The 18,708-nt window shown below is 42.2% G+C and overlaps 1 protein-coding gene across 1 annotated transcript in view; it reads left to right on the top strand.

The window, feature by feature from the left end:
• Positions 1 to 18,708, top strand: part of ATP10D (ATPase phospholipid transporting 10D (putative)) — a 107,215-nt gene that overhangs the window by 41,073 nt on the left and 47,434 nt on the right. The window contains exons 3-7 of the mRNA XM_089657301.1: positions 7,365 to 7,559; positions 9,825 to 10,026; positions 13,487 to 13,572; positions 17,441 to 17,553; positions 18,526 to 18,657. Coding sequence (XP_089513427.1) covers positions 7,365 to 7,559; positions 9,825 to 10,026; positions 13,487 to 13,572; positions 17,441 to 17,553; positions 18,526 to 18,657 — 728 coding nt within the window. The remainder of the gene's footprint in view (positions 1 to 7,364; positions 7,560 to 9,824; positions 10,027 to 13,486; positions 13,573 to 17,440; positions 17,554 to 18,525; positions 18,658 to 18,708) is intronic.

Genomic DNA, 18,708 nt, shown 5'->3' on the forward strand with positions numbered 1-18,708 from the left:
TGTGTGAAAAAAATCTGATAAAAATTTCATATGGGTACGATGTTGCATGACTACGCAATTGTCATGCAAAGTGCGACAGCGCTGAAAGCTGAAAATTGGCCTGGGCAGGAAGGGGGTATAAGTGCCCGGTAAGCAAGTGGGTAATAACCAGTTTATACTTGCCTGCTCTGTGCAGTGGCATTGCACAGAGTTCCCTGAACCTCCTTTTCTCGGGTCCCCTGCTGATGTTCCTGGCTCTTCCTCTTTTCGATGTGCCACAGTGGGAAACTGCTTCCTATCGTGGCACACTTGTGGGCTCCATCCTGAACTGCTCTGCCTGCCCCAGCAGCCCATGCCCCTGCTGTCTGGTCATGGGATTTACCGTAACTGATTCTAGCCTCGGTATTAGCACTAGTATTTCTATTCTATTATACCAAAAATATTAAATTTTCTTTCACTTTCTTGAGAGGACAAACATGACAGGTACAGAGGGTGAATCTCCCTAATGGGGACACTGCAATAAAAATCTGACAGGTGTTCTAATCCCCCTCCACTCTATCCAAAAGGAAAAGAAAAATGTATTTTGTTATGCTTCAAAGTGTATCTCTGGGCAAAATGTGTTTTTTTTGTTTTTTTTTGTTTTTTTTGTTTTTTTTAAATTTTGATTAGAGTAAGGGAGGGTTAGACCCTTTTGCAGGTTTTTACTATAGTCTGTGTCCCTCTTGGCTACGTTCACTCTAGCGTTGTGTGCAGGCGGCAGAATGCCTCTGACAATTCTGCATATTGCAGCACATGGTGCTGTTCTAACGGGAGCGTTAGCGTCGCGGCAAAACAGACGCCTCTGGCCGAGTCAGGAGGCGTTGAAGCCTCCTATTCTAGTCTAGTCCCGGCCGGCGTGTGCGGTTGCGGGGCGTTTGCGGAGCGGTAACACCATTCAAACTTCATTATAGGCGTTTTTAACGCTCGGCAAACTCCTAGGAACCGCCGGTAAACCGCGCATGTGGTGTTTGCGGAGTGTTTGCCGAGCGGTAAAAAACGCTCCACAAACGCCGGACCAACGCTTGCCAAACGCTATAGGGGCGTTTGGCAAGCGTTGGTAAAACAGTCAAGTGTGAACGAGCCCTAGGGGAGATTCAATGCTCTATTTGTAAAGATGACCATAGTGCAAGAAAAACAACTTGAGGGGAAATCTCAGAATTGTCTACAGAACAAGACTTGCAGAGAACTCTTCTAATGGGGACACCTGTCTAAGAGGAGAATTCCCCTACTCCACCTTCCTTCCAGTAAGGTCGGCCATACATGGGTCGATTTTCGAACGATTTTTCTTTCGAAAATTGGACCTAAGAATAATCGGGGGATTTTTGCTCTTTTAGTGGGGCAATGGCACCGGCCGATTTTCATGGTTCCTCCCCATTTCGTTTATCGTGTATGCTGGAAAATGCGTGAAAATCTACCGATTTTTCAAAATCATTGGTGGCACCATCGGATTACAGAACGAACTATATTTTCAATCGAAAAATCGTTCAGAATTCGACCCATGTATGGCCTGCTTAATTCCCTGTTGCATCTCTGCTATCAGTCATGTGAGTTCTAAGGTTTTGTATCTATAAGGGCTCGTTCACACTTGACTTATTTCTAACTCTTGCCAAATGCCCCTATAGCGTTTGACAGGTGTTAGGCGTTTGGGAAGCGTTTTTAACGCCCTGCGTGCTTTTTTGAGGCTTTTGATTGTGGTGTGGTTTTAATGCTTGACAAACGCCTATCAAAAGCCTCAAAAAAGCGCACAGGGCGTTTGGGGAGTGTTTGGGAAGCGTTTTTAACGCTCCTCAAACGCCTAACACCTGTCAAACGCTATAGGGGCGTTTGGCAAGAGTTAGAAATAAGTCAAGTGTGAACGAGCCCTTATAGATACAAAACCTTAAAACTCACATGACTGATAGCAGAGATGCAACAGGGAGTTAAGCAGGCCATACATGGGTCAAATTCTGAACGATTTTTCGATTAGAATCGAAATGCTAACGCTTCAGTGTGAACAGCACTGTGTGCTGCCATGTGCAGAATTTTCATAGGCGTTTAAGAAGTGTTAAAAACGCTTCCCAAACACCTGTCTGATGCCTGCTGACAAAGCTAGTGTGAACGTAGCCAAATAGTTTTCTGCCAGTATGGTCAAGTGAATCCGGTTGGGTAAATTTACTAAACTTGGAGCACTCAGAATCTGGTGCAGCTGCGCATGCTATGCAATCAGCTTCTGACCTCAGCTTGTTCAATTAAGCTTTGACAATAAAACCTGGAAGCTGATTTTGCACTCTTCAGTTTTAGTAAAAAAAACCCAGTGTGATATAAATATATGCATGCTACATACTGTGTAAGTGGAACACTTGCAGGTATTGCTTACAGAGATGTAAAGTTTCCAGAAATGTTAAAGCCATGAGAAAAAAAACTTTTTTTTTTTTTTTTTTTTGCTTGAAAAAGGGAGATTTTCAGAAAAATGTAAAAGTAATACATTCAGTGTGGTGTAGCTTTTGCAAATTGAGAAAGTCATGTTGTTACATTAGAAATGTGAAATGCAGTGTATATAAAAGGTTATGCTTGAAATAAAAGTACAGCTTATTCAGTAAATAACCTAAACTTGCTTTTTTTAAATTTGTAAAGATCCAGAAGCAGCACTTTCATTCTGGTTCTCATTTACTTCCATAAAGTATTTTTTAACCACTTCATAAGCGAGCACTTTTACCCCCTTCCTGCCCAGGCCACATTTTTAGCTTTCAACGCTCTCACAGTTTGAATGACAATTGCGCGATCATTTAACGCTGTACCCAATCTATATATTTATCATTTTTGTTCACACAACTAGGGCTTTCTTTTTGGTGGTATTTAATCAACGCTTGGGTTTATTTTTTGCTAAATTGACAAAACAAGACCAAAAATGTAAAAAAAAAACAAGTTTTTCTTTTTTTCTGCTAAAGTTTGCAAATAAATAACTGTTCTTCATAAATTTAGGCCAATATGTATTCTGCTACTTTTCTTTGGTGAAAATAACCCAAATCAGTATTTAATATTTAGTCTGTAGGAAAGTTATAGCGTTCACAAACTATGAAATATACTGTATATCTGAAAATTGATCAGTCCTGAGGTACTGACGGCCAATCTAATTTCTTGAGGCCCAGAAATGTCAGAACAGTACAGATATCCCCCAAATGTCCCCTTTTTGCAAAGTAGACAGTCTGAGGTAATTTTTTTGTCAGAATTGTTTGGAAAATGACATTTTAAATTATTTTCACAAATTATTCTTTTTTTTTTTAACATACGGTCACCAGTGCAGTACAGCGTCATTATATAACTGGTCTGGTGGTGATCAGGGACACTGACTTTTTTTTTTTTTTTCATATTCTACTATGACCAGAGTAGTGTAATTTTGCCATCATAACATTGTGCTACTTTGAGGAAGTGATCAGTATTATTTTTACACATTATGATTGCTTATAGTCAAGGATTTGATTCATTCAGGTTTTTTATTGTGATTAGCTGTGATTTGGCCATGGCTAATCACATGACACAGATGGGCTGTGATTGGCCCAGTCTTTACATGTGATCATTGTGACCAATCACAGCTAGTGACACAATTGTGTACAATGGATGGCATGAAAGGAAGCTATCCATTGTTTATCATGTGACCTGCTGTGATTGGTCAGAGCAGGTCACATGCTACTGGTAAGGGGCCAGTAGACAGATCTGTCATCAGCTGTGTTCGAGGCACACAGCTGGTTACAGATCTCACCACAGGGGAGGATGTCATAATACCCACCTGGATCGAGAACAGTCCTGCTCGGCTGTCATTCTGTTATTGGCCGAGCGGGAACAGGTTAATGTCTGTAGTACACCTCTGGCATGCAAGGGTGTATTCTATCATCCTTGTAGCATTTGGAAAAGACTATTTCTTCTCACATTGTTTGCAAATTGTATCTTTGCTCTCAGCAGAAATTGCACTGTGTTGTTTCCAAACTCTAAATGTTGGTCTCACCATTTTACTGTGAGAAGGTAAAGAAAAATAAATTTACTGACCAGACTATAGGTAAACATTATGCTGTGATGGTGGAGAATAATGTAATGGCTATAAAGATAAACTAATTTTTCATACAAATGTATCTCATCTGTCATTTAAGGCCTGAGGTAAGGACAGAAACTATAGTCTAATATATCCCGAAAATCACCCAACTGTAGGAGGTACAAGATGGAGCCCACAAACAAACTAAACTGGAACCTTTCCCCTGCAGTGCCCCCTAGTGACAGAAATGCATTCAGTAGTACAGTGTTACTTGAATTGTATTACAGGATTTCTTGTCTTCAGCTGAGAGAACTTGCAATAATTTAAAACTGTACATAAAGTGTCAGAAATCTTTCATCAAGGTCTTCATGTTCTATAATGTGACTACCATGTCATAAATATTTTCTTTAGCATTGTAAAATAACATATTCTAAACTCCTTTTTTCTTTTTATTTCTTTTTTTTTTTTTAATTTTTCTGGAAAAAACAAAAAATGGCTTTGAAAAAAAATAGAAAAGCAACTGTGTTTTTCCTAATTTTTCTGTTCCCATCTCTAATCGTGCCTCAAAAAGATCACAGTACTCTGCCTGACAATGTCTTCATCCTTCTTTCTCCTTAGACCAGCACCATCTTTGTTCAGCCATTATCCAGGGTTGGCACCTACTTACTGAGCTAAGATGCTGTCCTAGGGGCGACATAGTCATGCAGATTGTGTTAACAGTGTATTCATGTTATCTTACGCAGATCATCCCCCTGTTGTTGCCTCTCACCTTGTTACAATGTACAGTCTGAGTGATTAATACTTTTGGGTGGAACAGCTGAGAAAATACTTTAACTTTGCCTGCAACAGAATGATATTATAAGTCGCTTAGATTGCACCCCTTATGATGAGCCACCGTGCTTTACATTTTGTCTTATGAGGGAAACTTTTTGATCCTAGATTGTACGCCCCTTGAGGGTTAGGGACTGATGTGAATGTACAATATATATATGTAAAGCGATGCGTAAATTGACAGCGTTATATAAGTACCTGAAATAATAATAATAATTTACTTTAAAGGATAGCTGTATAAATAGTATAATGAATAAATCATCAGGAAGTCTGCAATGAGCTGACTTATGCAGAATTCTGGTCATCCTGAGACACTTACCGTCTTTTCTGCAGCTCGTACACAGCCGGTGGCCATTATGTAAGCAGCAGGCAGAGGAGGCTGAAACCATGCCAGCAGCATCCAGAATGCATGAGTGGAAGTATTTATTTACTAAAAGCATGGTAGCTTTGGGATACCTGATGCTAGATTTTTGTTTTTTTCATATCATACAACACTTCTTTGAAGCCCAACTCCAGGAAAACAAAGGTCCTCCCTTGCAGGGGGGCTCCACCAACACCGCAAGCCTCAACTGCACTTTATTAGACAGAATAGGAAGGGTTATAACCCATGTAATGTTTATTTTTGCCATCTGAGTCCCATTGCAGAGGTTTCCCTTTACTTCATGGCCCATAGCCAATCAGGAAGTGGGAGGAAATCTCCGTAAATTAAGGAATTCTCTTGGAGACCCCCAGGTCACTAGAACTAGTGTCCCCATTGGAAGATTTCCCCTCTTATTACTTTACTAGGGACAACCCAAAATGTGGGATTTTCTTTTACGTCCACTTTCAATGCTAATGGTAACCAGGGCAAATAGAGAGGGTGAATCTCCTTAACAGGGGACACAGACTGCAATAAAAACTGACAGAGGTTCGAATCCACCTCCCCTCTATCCAAAACTAAGAAATAAAAGTTTTGCCTTCAGTTACTCTTTGAAGTGGTAGTAAAGTCTTGTTTATTTCTTCCTGCAGGTAAGCTTCTAATAAAGTATCAAAAATGATTATCTCCTAAATGTACACCGTTTAAGAGAGATTCTGGCGAGCAGCCGGGGACATCACTAGAGCATGCGCTCTGAAGGAAAGGCGTGCCGTATCTTCAGAGCTGTGTGCTGTGGCTGAGACTCCTGCACACATGTGCGGGAGTGGCATTATCACGGCTCGCCCATTCAATCGGCCACAGCCCACGAACCAGTACGGGAGGCCTGATGAAGCCTCTGCAGTGGTGACAGGGTGCCGCTGGAAGGCTTCATTTTCAGGCAAGTCCTTCATAATGTGATAGTATGTGATGCATACTTGCACATTATGCTTTTGCCTTGCAGGGGGAAACTTTTTTTTTTCTTTTTTTCCAAATAGTTTACTACTGGTTTAACTGATCTTCTGCCCCTCCAGCAAATGGCATCTCGGACAGTGGATTTTCCCCCTGCATCAGTGCATCCAATGCAGGGCTATGCATGGTGCTTGCTGATGTCAGAGGACCTTGGAGGTCCAGAGTTTAGGGGAGAAGAGGCTACAGGGGGACATTTCCAGCAGCGCAGAGGAGCCTGCAGAAGTGGGGTATCGGGAAATTAAAACTGCTGTACTCCTCCATCTAGTCATAAGCAAGCAGTTATTTGTCGTGGCGCAGCCCCACTTCCTGGAATTCAGCATTAATGTAAACCTGTGATGAAAATTACATTGGAAGATGAGCAATTAGATTGAAAGGCAGATGTCTAAAGAATCCCTGCCTGAAAAATGGATATAGCCCTGTTTACACTTTATACTGATGCTGAACAAACAGGCCTATAGCTTTAATACGCGTTGCTTGGCACATTTGACACAAATGTCAAACACTCCCCAAACACCCTATAAGTGTTTGACAGGTGCTAAAAGCATGTTAAAATGCACCCCAGACGCCTACTTTTTTTTTTTTTTGTGTGTGTGAACATGGCCTAACCCGCCGCAAATGTGTGCTGGTTTCTTTACCAAACACTTGAATGGAAGAAAATTGAGATGCTTCAACTCTCTCCATCCTTGACATGTACCTTCAGTTTTTGAAATGCCACAACACAATGCAAAGACTTCATGTTTTGATAACGTGAACAGCTCTGTGCACTGTTCATATTATCGATACAGATAGCTTTACTAAGCATTTGAGGACTGTTAAAAACCCTCCTTAAATGCCTGCTTTTAATGCCAGTCTGAACAGGACCTAATTCTTATCAGCACGTCTTTATAAAGTCGTAACAGGGGGCTGGCCAGTCTTTGCAACTACTGGAAGTGTTGTGAAGATTTGCAGGTTAGACCTTTTTTGGCTTTTGTGGTACCATGAGACTCCTGCAGACTTGAAAATGTGATTGTAAGCACCACCTATGTACCTTCAATTATTCCTTTTAGCTTGACTTACAGTTTGATTTTCAGTATTTTAGCAAACCTACGTATATACACATTTACTGAGAAAATAGAATGTTCCCAATTTTTTATTTTTTTGTTTCAGAGCAGCCAACCTGTACTTCCTTTTTCTGGTCTTCTTGAACTGGGTGCCACTGGTGGAAGCTTTCCAGAAGGAGATCACTATGCTCCCCCTGCTCGCCGTCCTCACCATCATCGCTATCAAAGATGGACTGGAAGACTATAGAAAGTATAAGCTGGACAAGGTCATCAACCATTTGTTGACTCAGGTGTACTGTAGGTATGTTGATTGCAGTTTCTACATTGGTTTGCCCTGGAAGGTGGAATGGTTTCCTTCAAACGAGCCTTTTTCACATTGATCAGTTTTTGATACGCTTTTGGTGCTTAAAAAGCAGAATAAAAATGTATGAAAAATGTATCCCTTTAAACCCTACGGAACTCTTCACACCAATGCGCTGCAGGTTTGGTGCATGGTTGAGCACCCCTGCCATAGGGCATAGTCCATCTCAGGAGCAAGCAGCTGAGGGTGGGCTACATTCCTACAGTGGGACCATAGAGAATGGACGTAGCCACCTTCTAACTGGAAGTCGGAAAAACTGCAAAGAAAAAGAATTTGGAGGAGGCTGTGAACAATAAAAGGGACTTTGAGTTAATACATACTAGAGTAGAATTTTTTTCTTCTTTTAAACCAGAGTTTAGCGTCTCTTATCTTGTTTGAATAGAATCCTTAAAATTCTGTCCAAGGTGCATTGTCTGTTTATTCTTTTGGAGGAGCCAGGTTATCCTGCGATGGCTGATTAGTTGCTCTTGCCGGCTCTTCCAGATGCTGATGTGAGCAGTTTGTTCAGAGTCTCTGATGACACGTTCATTATTCTGCTGAGCTGGTTAAGTAAATTGAGTAGAAGGAGAACACAAGTACAGAGTAAACCGTCCATGAAGGCCTCCCTGGGTAGGAGCTCACCTCTGTGTGACATGAGGTTGTGGGGTTGGCGTTTGCTTCAAGACCTTTCCAATAGCTGAATACAGTTTGTTTCAGAAATGTTAGAAGCCCCTTTCATTCTTTAGTGACCTGTAGTATAGCTATTGTGAGTGCTAAACCCTTCTTCAGCCTCTGCTTACTAGGAGCTGAAACTGAACTCCATCCTTCCCCGCAGTCTTGTACAGTTGTACAGACTTCTTTCCTGTACTGAGATTGCTTAATGTGATTGCACTGCACACTGTGAGCTTAGAATCTGCAGCAAGTCATATGTAGCCCACCTCATTTTATGACTGGCTTGTCTAGCCCTTTCCTCTCCAGCCTGACTGTCCCTGGCCTTCCTCTTTCTTTCTTGTATTTCAGTTCTTTTAACCATGGAGGCTTAGCATCATATGTGAGCGCTACATAGAGCTGTCTTCATGCAAATACAGTCTGAATAGAAATGCCCACTCCTGCAGACTGACATCCACCCATCAAGACATTTTTGGTATTTCCATAACTCCTCTCAGGGGCCAGGCCGTTGCTTGCATCAGAGCTAAGAACTCTTGAGAGGGGTACTGAAGCAGGGTGTTGTGATGTTTTCAGAAAATGATATACTGCAAGCCTCTATTAGTGGTCATAATCTGCTTGCATTGCCTAGAGAAGCACAGAGACCCAGTGGGTCTAAAAATCTATGCAATGAAAATGGATAGGTTTTGTTTTACTTTTTTAGCAGGTTGATGAGGGGGGAGGCAGGAACTGTGGAAGGCAATACATAAGCAGCATAAGCTTTAGTTTAAAGGCCAAGTTCACCGATTAAAATAAATGCACATATTTTGCAATAGACGCAGTCAGTGAGGCTCAAGATTGAGCCTGTGTGAATGCCCCCATGGAAAGCTGCTTTCTATGGGGGCACTCTGCGGAGGGAAGGATCCAGGAACACCAGCAGGGAACCAGAGAAGAGGAGGTTCGGGGCTGCTCTGTGCAATTCCATTGTACAGAGCAGGTAAGAATAAACCTGTTTGTTTTTTTTTGTTTTTTTTAAAGTGGTAGTAAACTCCGCATTTTGATTTTTACCTACAGGTAAGCTTATAATAAAGCTTTACCTGAAGGTAAAATGAATATCACCTAAACAATCACAGTTGAGGAGATATTCTAGTGAGCGTCAGCCGATGACATCACTGGCACATGCGCTCTGAAGGAATGGCATACTTGTGTCATTCCTGCAGAGCTGTGTGCGGTGGCCTAGACTCCCACGCATGTGCGGAGTGACGTCATTGCGGCTCGGCGATTCAAGCGGCTGCAGCCTCGGACCTGGAGGGAAGACCAGGTAAAGATGGAACCCTCTGCACATTGACAGCACTGCATGGAGGGCTTCGTTTCAAGGTAAGTCTTTGATAATGTGCTAGCATGCGGTGCATTATGATATTGCCTTGCAGGAGGAAACCTTTTTTTTTTTTTTTTTTCTTTTTTTTTTCTTCTTTGTGATTTAGAAAACCAAATGCTATTCTGTTGTGGGTTTAAATTTTACTTTACTTGGCTCCCTCAGGCCTGAAATTTCATTATATTTTGGATTTTTCTTTCTCTCAGGAAGGAGAAGAAATATGTAGAGTGCTACTGGAAAGATGTTAAGGTGGGGAATTTTGTCAAGCTCCATTGTGACGAGGTTATCCCTGCTGACATGGTGCTGCTACACTCCTCAGATCCCGATGGGATTTGTCATATAGAGACATCGAGCCTTGATGGAGAAACAAACCTGAAACAGAGGCAGGTGGTGAAAGGAAGTGTCATGGTAATTTCTACGCTTGTTTTGTCTAACCCATTCATCTGTTTATGTTTATGATTGATTGTTGTACCTTACTGAGCTCTGCATATCCGGTCCAGCGATTTTTCAATATTCAAAGGTGCTTATTGTTCGATAAATACTTTATATAGCTATTGACTGTTCATTTACAGAAGGATTCCAGGTACTGCTATATTATACACAGTTACGTTATTCCAGCTTGTATCAATGTATCCATGTATATCCTGTACTTGGCTGATGCCCCTGGAAATCACTGAAGTAGACGTCACTCCTCCAGTGATCTCCACTTGCATCCTGGTCTCGTGCTGAGCGGCCAGCCTCGATGCATTCTGAACACAAGAGGTTGGTCGCTCAGTATAGTCGCCATTCAGAGAATGCCTTGCATTTTCTGATTGAATGCAAAGCGTTCTTTGAGTGGATGAGGTGGAGTGCATGACATCACCACCCTGTCTCTCAGGGTGGTGGTGTCAAAGAACACTTTGCATTCATTCAGAAAATACAAGGCATTCTCTGAATGGTGCCTGTGCCGAGCAGCTGATTCCTATGTTTAGAATGCATCAGGCCAGCTGCTTGTTGTGGGACCCAGAAGTAATTGGAGATTGCTGAGGTAGTGGTGTCTACTTCGGTGGTTTCCAGCTTATAGGGGCATCAGCCAGGTATGGCATATACATAGTTACATTTATACCGTGTATTTCTTGTATTTTCTTTGTAAAGCTCTTTTGAGAAGCTACCTTTAAAGGCATTATATAAAATGTTTTTTATTATTATTATTAGTCCAAGCTGGAATAGAGTTATTATATATAATATAGTCATGCCTGGAATCATTCTTCAACAGAGAAAAAAATAGTTGAATTTAGGGCTTCACTTGTGCATCTGGAGTGGTGTGCAGGCAGACTGTGTTAGTCAATGGAGACTCACCTGCACATCTGAGATTGCCAGACATGCTGGGACAGGTGCCTGGCCCCCAACTAACAATGGGGGACATTTTATCAAAACTGTAGCAGACAGAATGTGGAGCAGTTGTGCATGGAAACCAGTGAGGATATATTTTCAGAGTTTAACTGAACAAGCTGAAGATGATTGGTTGATTTGGAACCATGCTCCCATCAATGCAGGCCTGTAATACCAGCTGTCTGCACACAAATCCGCACTACTCCAAGTTCAGAAGTGACAGTTCTTGCAAAAGCCAGTTGGGCCTCTGACTCAGTGTGCATGAGCCCTTAAATGCTTTTTTTTTTTTTTTTCTTGTGCTGCGTTCTTATTTTTATTCTTTAGGACTTGCACTGTAACTGATGTTTGGAGTATGTGTGATGTTTGCTGTGTCCATGCAGTATCACAGCAGCTGACTAGGCTAGGATTTGCCATTTCATGAAATCAGATTGTTGGTACAGATTTAATTGCCCAAAAGTTATGGGTGATAACAAATGTAGGAAAAAATTGTACATAGAGAGAATTCTGAAACCCAGGGACAGGAATGGACAAAAAGCTCAAGGAAACCACTTCAGATCCCAGGACAGCTATATACCATGGCCAAAAAAAAAGACTACAGCTAGTGAGTAATAATGACTTTGAGGCAGTCACATTTTGGCTTACTATGAGATGAAGATGAATAGTATGGGTTTTGGATACACATAAAGGTTAGCCATGTGATTGACCCTGCGACTTTCAGCACTGGCTGATTGACCTATAATAGTTCAACAGGTAGAAGGAATGTAGAAGCCTACAGCATCACTGAGAAATCAGCCTATTGACATGTGAACTGTAAATGTAAGTCCACTAAAAATAAAACCTTTTTTTTTTCCTAGCTTTGGATAAGTACAGATACAATTGTTTGTTGGGTTTTTACTGCAATCTGGTTGAACTTCATTTTCTATCCCTCTAAGTATAATCTACGCAAGGATACAGCAAGTGCTGACCAGTTTTGTTACTTGGAGCATTCCAGAGAAACTGATTAAAATCAATAAGTGAGCTACTGTTGTCCAGACATCGCTGCAACTGTGCTAAATGTGATACTAAACCCAGGACCCTTCATTCACTATATCTGGTCTCCCACAGTACACAGAACATGGAAGTGCAATTATTTTAGTAAATATAAACTGTTAAATACCTTTTCTCATGAGCTGTTAGAGCAGTCTTGTGACATGCACTCTCCCAAGAAAAAAACAACAACTCAACAATACACACTAAACTGAGCATGTGCAGAATGGCTACGGGTTCAGTCTGTCTTATCAGGAGATAAGATGTGAACATTTGAACAAGAGGAGAGGCAGAGAAGACCGGATCAAACAGCCTTTTTACGCAGTGCAGAAGATTAACCCCTTAGGTTCCACCGTGAATATAATGAGCCTGCTTTACTGCATATACAGACTGATTTTACTGTTGTGGGTTTAGTAACACTTAAAGTCAAAGTTTACTTGAGTTACGTGAAACTAAATTTCTTGCAATCCGCTACAAAATGAAGAATTGCCTCACCCTGAAATTGGGTAGCAAAGGCTTTTTGTTATAACGATAATGTCATTCCTTTGCTCCCTCATCCTGTATGGAAGCTTCCAGTGTTAAATGGGCAGCGTTCCTTAATACAGCAGAGCCTGACTGGCCTGTAGTGCTGCTTCTCCCTCTGTCAGTGTGAGGACTGCTGTACAGGGAATTAGGGAGATGATCTAGATATAGATTTATGCATAATACATTTAAACATGTTATTGAATCCAAAGAATTTATACACATTCATTTATTTATATGTAATCGGGCTTTAATTTGATTTCTGTGTGATAATCAGTCCAGAGAGCTCCTTCATAAAGTGTAGATGTGTCTGTTTCCTGCGGCCTCTATGGTGTAACATTCTTTTTTTCATGGCTTGATGTGTCATCAGCATCTTCCAAGGCAGGTTTGAATCTGACTTTGATTAAGTAATTCCTCTTTTGTACAGGAACACTATATCAGGTTTTCTGTATTGAGAGACTACAAAGGGCTTACAGGGTGGGTATTTTTTAGAATGACTCTCCTGCATTACAGACACTTAAAGTGAAACTTCACTCTCTCAACAATATTGACTATTTTTAATCCTTATGTTGCTAGCATTAGTAAATCGATAGGAGAGAATATCATATTCAGTTGTGTTAACCTTCTTTTTTTTTTTTTTTTTTTTTTTTTTACATTTCTTCAGTTACTTCCTGGATTTCACCCCTAGGCAAATTATATCATACATTCCAAGAGTCTTTGGGAGGTGAAGCAGTATTTCCTTGTATGTATTTCAGGGCTACATTTTAATTTGGACAGGAATTTGTCTTTACCCTCCACCCAAAACTGAAAGAAATATGTTTGGTTATAGGTTTAAATTATCAGAATCCTGTGCCATTTACTTTTAAATAAAGTAAATGTAAGAAAAAAAACGCTTTTTTTTTTCTCATGTGAAAAAATAACAGGATTACCTTTTTGTTTTTTGTTTTAGGATTGTGAGTTTGAGCCTGAGAAGTTTTCAAGCAGAATACAGTGTGAAATGCCCAACAGTGACATTGGCAGGTTCAAGGGATTCCTGTAAGTACTTGTACAATGTAGATTATTTACTATATAAAAAGGAGGACCATATTTATTAAGGATCCAAAGATACCAAGTATTTTCACCAGTGCTCCGGATACCTCAAACTGATACTTTGTTGTGCGATTTGCATCAATACAAAATGTGTTGATGCAAATTGCAGTGCAAAGAATAACGTGATTTGAACAAGAATGCATTACTTGTTTAAATCACTTGCAGTTTCCCCACTGCTCCTGTGTGAACCCCCTGTGGTTTTCCTTACTCTCAGTACAGGGATGACCGTACAGGCTAGTTGGCTTTTGATTGGTCAGCACCACCATGGTGCTGACCAGTCAGAAGCTGTCAAGCCCGTACTGTCATCCCTGCAAGGAGAGGATAGAGAGCCCAGCTTTTCCTTCTGTGACAGCATGTGATTGGGGCAGGGAGATTTCCCACACGGCTCTTGTGTGAACTCGGGCTATGACAAGTGCAGGAATTACATTATTATTATTATTATAAAGTATTTATATAGCGCCAACAGTTTGCGCAGCACTTTACAATATAAGAGAGACAGTACAATTACAATAGTTTCAGTACAGAAGGAATGTGAGGGCCCTGCTTGTGGAGCTTACAATCTAAAGGAAGGGGGAGGTGATACAAAAGGTGATAACTGTGGGGGATGATCTGGTGGAGGTGATTCAAGTACAGTTCTTAGGTGGAGGTGGGGTAGGCTTCCCTGAAGAAATGAGTTTTCAAAGATCGCCTAAAGGCAGACGGTGGGGGCTGACCGGACATGCTGTGGTAGGGAGTTCCAGAGGATGGGAGAGGCTTTGGAGAAGTCCTGGAGGCGAGCGTGGGAGGAGGTGATGAAAGAGCTAGAGAGGAGGATATCATGGGAGGAGCGGAGTGGGCGATTTGGGCTGTATCTGTGGATGAGGTTGGCGATGTAGCTAGGGGCAGTGTTGTGGATGGCTTTGTAAGCTGTAGTTAGTATTTTGAATTTTACATGTTGGGTTAGTGGAAGCCAGTGGGGGGATTGGCAGAGAGGGGCAGCAGTTGCTGATCGGTTGGTAAGGTGTATGAGTCTAGCAGCAGCATTCATAATAGACTGAAGTGGGGATAGCCTGTGTAACGGTAGACCAGTGAGGAGGGATTTGCAGTAATCGAGGCGGGATATAACCAAGGCGTGGATAAGTTGTTTTGTGGTGTCTTTGGTCAGGAAGGGGTGGATTTTGGATATGTTCCGGAGGTTAAGGCGGCAGGATTTAGCCAGTGAGTTGATGTGGGGCCCAAAGGAGAGGTCAGAGTCTAGGATTACGCCTAGCATCCTGGCATGAAGGGAAGGACCAATGGTTGTGCTGTTGATCTTAATGGTAAAGTCATGAGTGGGGGATCGGGGAGGAGGAAATATTACTAGCTCAGTTTTGGAAAGATTGAGTTTAAGGTAGTGATGTGACATCCATGCTGATATGTCACTTAGTAGATTTGAGATACGTGAGGAGATTGAAGGGGTGAGCTGGGGAGTGGAGAGATAGATCTGGGTGTCATCAGCATAGAGGTGGTATTGGAAGCCATGGGAGGTTATCAGTTGGCCCAGGGAGGAAGTATAGAGAGAGAAAAGGAGGGGCCCAAGAACAGAACCTTGGGGTACCCCAACAGGAAGAGGAGCAGAGGAGGAGGAGTTGTATGTGACACTGAAAGTGCGCTGAAAAAGGTAAGAGGAGAACCAGGAGAGAGCAGAGTCACGGAGCCCGATGGAGTGGAGTTGACTGAGGAGGAGTGGGTGGTCGACTGTGTCAAAGGCAGTGGAAAGGTCAAGGAGTATGAATATGGAGTAATGGCCGTTGGTTTTAGCAGTTAGTAGGTCATTAGTGAGTTTTAGTAGGGCAGTTTCTGTGGAATGTTGTGGGCGTAAGCCAGACTGTCGGGGATCAAGAAGGTTGTTGTCGTTGAGGTAGCAGTTCATACGGTTGTGAACAAGGCGCTCGAGAAGCTTGGAGGCAAACGGGAGCAGGGAGATGGGTCTTAAGTTATTCAAACAGGTGGGGTCCAGCAAGGGTTTTTTGAGTATGGGGATAACTAGTGCATGTTTAAGTGGGGAGGGAAAGGTGCCCATGAAGAGTGAGAGGTTGAAGATGTGGGTTAGAGAGTTTAGGATAGAGGCGGAAGGAGGTTGCAACAGTCGTGAGGGGACAGGGTCCAGGGGACAGGTGGTGAAGTGGGCCTTGAAAAGGATATCGGTAACTTCCTTGGTGGTAACAGGGTCGAAGGAGGAGAGTGTTGAGTTTGGTGTTGTGCCTTGTATGTTGGTTAGAGGAGGAAGCTTGACACTGGAGATCTCATCACGAATTGTGTTGGTCGTCTTCTTGAAGTGACTGGCAGTCTGCTGTGCAGTAAGTAAGTTGGTGGGTGGAGGCAGTGGGGGAAGGAGTAAGGAATTAAGGGTAGAGAAGAGTTGACGAGGATTGGATGAGAGGGTTTTGATGAGAGTGTTATAGTAGGTTTGCTTAGCAGCATGGAGGCTGGAGTTGTATTTGAGAAGAGCGGATTTGTAGAGGGTAAAGTCTTTCAGGGATTTAGTTTTACGCCATGCTCGCTCAAGAGTGCGGCTGCGTCTCTTGAGACTTCTGGTGTCATCTGTCTGCCAGGGTTGTGACAGGCGAGGCCTGGTTCTGCGTGTAGAAAGAGGAGAAAGAGCGTCCAGGGAGGATGATAGATAGTTGTAGGCAGATGTGGCCAGCTCTGGGCAGGACAGGGGTGCAATTTAATCAGAGGCGCTCAGTAGTGGAGTGGAGAAGGTCAGGGCTGAGGTAATGGAGGTTTCTACAGGTAACTGTTTGCTGGATGGAGGCATGGGAGGTAGGAGGCAGGGAGAGTGTGAAGCTGATAAAGTTGTGATCAGAGAGAGGAAAAGGGGTGTTAGAGAGGTTACAGGCATTCCTGTTCAAATTGTATGCTATTCTTTGCGGTGGAAATATTTGGTACTCGGTATTGGTGAGTACTTAACTGAAAGTATCAGAACTCATAGTTGCTGATCAGAAAGGGTATCGGTGCATCCCTAATATTTATTGAATTTGTATGCTGCATACTTAGTATTCATAGACCCCAAGCGCATCTCCTAAAACCCTACCCCATTTTGTAAGTCCTCAGTTTTTTACAGGGTGCTATACAGGTCGGGGTCATGGAACTTAGATTCCGAAGGCCCATCATGTCGTGTGGTTGTGTTTTTTGTTTTTTTTTTTTTTGTTTTTTTTCATTCTGTAGCTTTCAACTTGGGGAGTAGCATGTAAACGCTTTCGTTTTTGCTTACATGAAATACCGAATTTGTACATACTTTTCTTCAAACACTTCAAAGCAGAACTGTCTCTTCTGCAATAAAATGCCCCTACTTGCTCGCTCACCGTCTTCTCTGGCACTGTAAACTGAGCTGCACATGCACAGCTCGGTTTACAGTGCCAGGCCGGTCGCTAAGTGTCAGGATTATGCGCAGGAGTGATGCCATCCCATGCTGACCAAGAGGCTGGAAGACTGGAGCAAAGAAGCATATGCTGGTGTAGGACCATTGAACAGGTATTAAACCTTTAGTTATGCTCTAAAGCAGCAATGGGCAAACTACGGCCCGCGGGCCGTATACGGCCCGGCGGACCTTTTAATCCGGCCCGCGGAGCTAGGCTCCTCTCACAGTCCGCCCTGAAGACCAGTGTAGCATGAAAATCTGTCTCCTATGAGGATCTACAATACACCTACCATTCAATTTTTAGACTAATAATTTCTTTGTGAGTGGGCAAACATTCAAGATCAACAGGGGATCAAATACTTATTTCCTTCACTGTATGTCCTTCACGAATTTTCTTTGAAGTAAATGTACTTTAAATTATCTTCCTGATAGTGAAAGGCCACATTCAGACAAGGAAAAAATCGGACTGAATAAAGAAAACCTTTTACTGAGAGGATGCGTTGTGAGGAATACAGAAGCTGTCATTGGTATTGTAGTATATGCAGGTTTGTACCCTGACACATTTTCTTGTTCTAACAATTATGGGTGGCATCCGGGCATGTTTCTTTTATGTTTTTCGGGTCCATGGGGATCAGCTAGCATTCCATGTGGAGTATATTGTTTGAGAAATGAAAGCCAGTTTTTATGGTGAACTGCCTATAACACCATGTCTCATATCCTTCCTTCCAGCATACCAACTCTGTACTTATGTATACTACACTGTCTACATGGTTGCCTGCTGAATTTTACATTTAGTACTGAATGACGTTCGCTAAACAGAGTACAGGTGTTGACCAAATGAAAAGCTTTGGAAGGAATATGTAGGTGTGTGTATGTGATATTGGTTGGTCAGGATTGGTTGCAATGTATTGTCATGAGTAGTGGCGAGCTTGGGATCGGGCTTGAATTTGGTCTAAACCTGGACGTTGGCTGTCATTGCTGGGCCAATCAAATTCCCACCTCACAGCTGTCGTACACAAAGAGGCGGGAATGCTTTTCACTTCATTAAAAGAAAGATTTGGGTTTAAAAAAAAACATACACAAATACTCACGTAGGTGGATGCAGCATCAAAGAACGATGTGCACTCCTGTAATCCATAGGAGAAGTATAGCCAGAATAGCTTCTCAAATATGGGCATATGGCCATATTAGATCATGGTCATTGGCCATCATAGGTCTATGATGTTATGAGCATGCCTGCCCTTGTGTGTGTGTGTGTGCGCAGTTGCGGGGTAGGGCATCACCAGCCCACAGGTTCATTGGCCCAGCAATGACAGATAACTTCTGGATTTAAACCGAACCCAAGCTCATCCCTAATCGGGAGAATCTGCATTAAGTGACACTGTTGAATCATGTTGAATTGAAGTGTATACAGTACAGAGAGAGTGTATGAATGTTGATATTTTTTAGTCCTCTCTTAAAATTGCAAAACTACTTAAGGTGCATGAAGGTAACGGTTGTTTTTTGTTTTGTATAAGGACATGAGACAAAAACAATGCTAAATAACAGCGGACCAAGATACAAGCGCAGTAGACTGGAGAGACAGCTTAACTCAGATATATTGTGGTGTGTTCTCCTTTTGTTGACAATGTGCCTGGTTGGAGCAATTGGTGAGTTTAAACCGATTAGAACAGAACCATTTTATCGTCATTTTAACATCA

The sequence above is a fragment of the Staurois parvus genome, unplaced genomic scaffold (genome assembly GCF_062004578.1).
Source record: "Staurois parvus isolate SC_StPar_1 unplaced genomic scaffold, SC_StPar_1.0 ptg000980l, whole genome shotgun sequence".
In the NCBI taxonomy this organism is placed as follows: Eukaryota; Metazoa; Chordata; class Amphibia; order Anura; family Ranidae; genus Staurois; species Staurois parvus.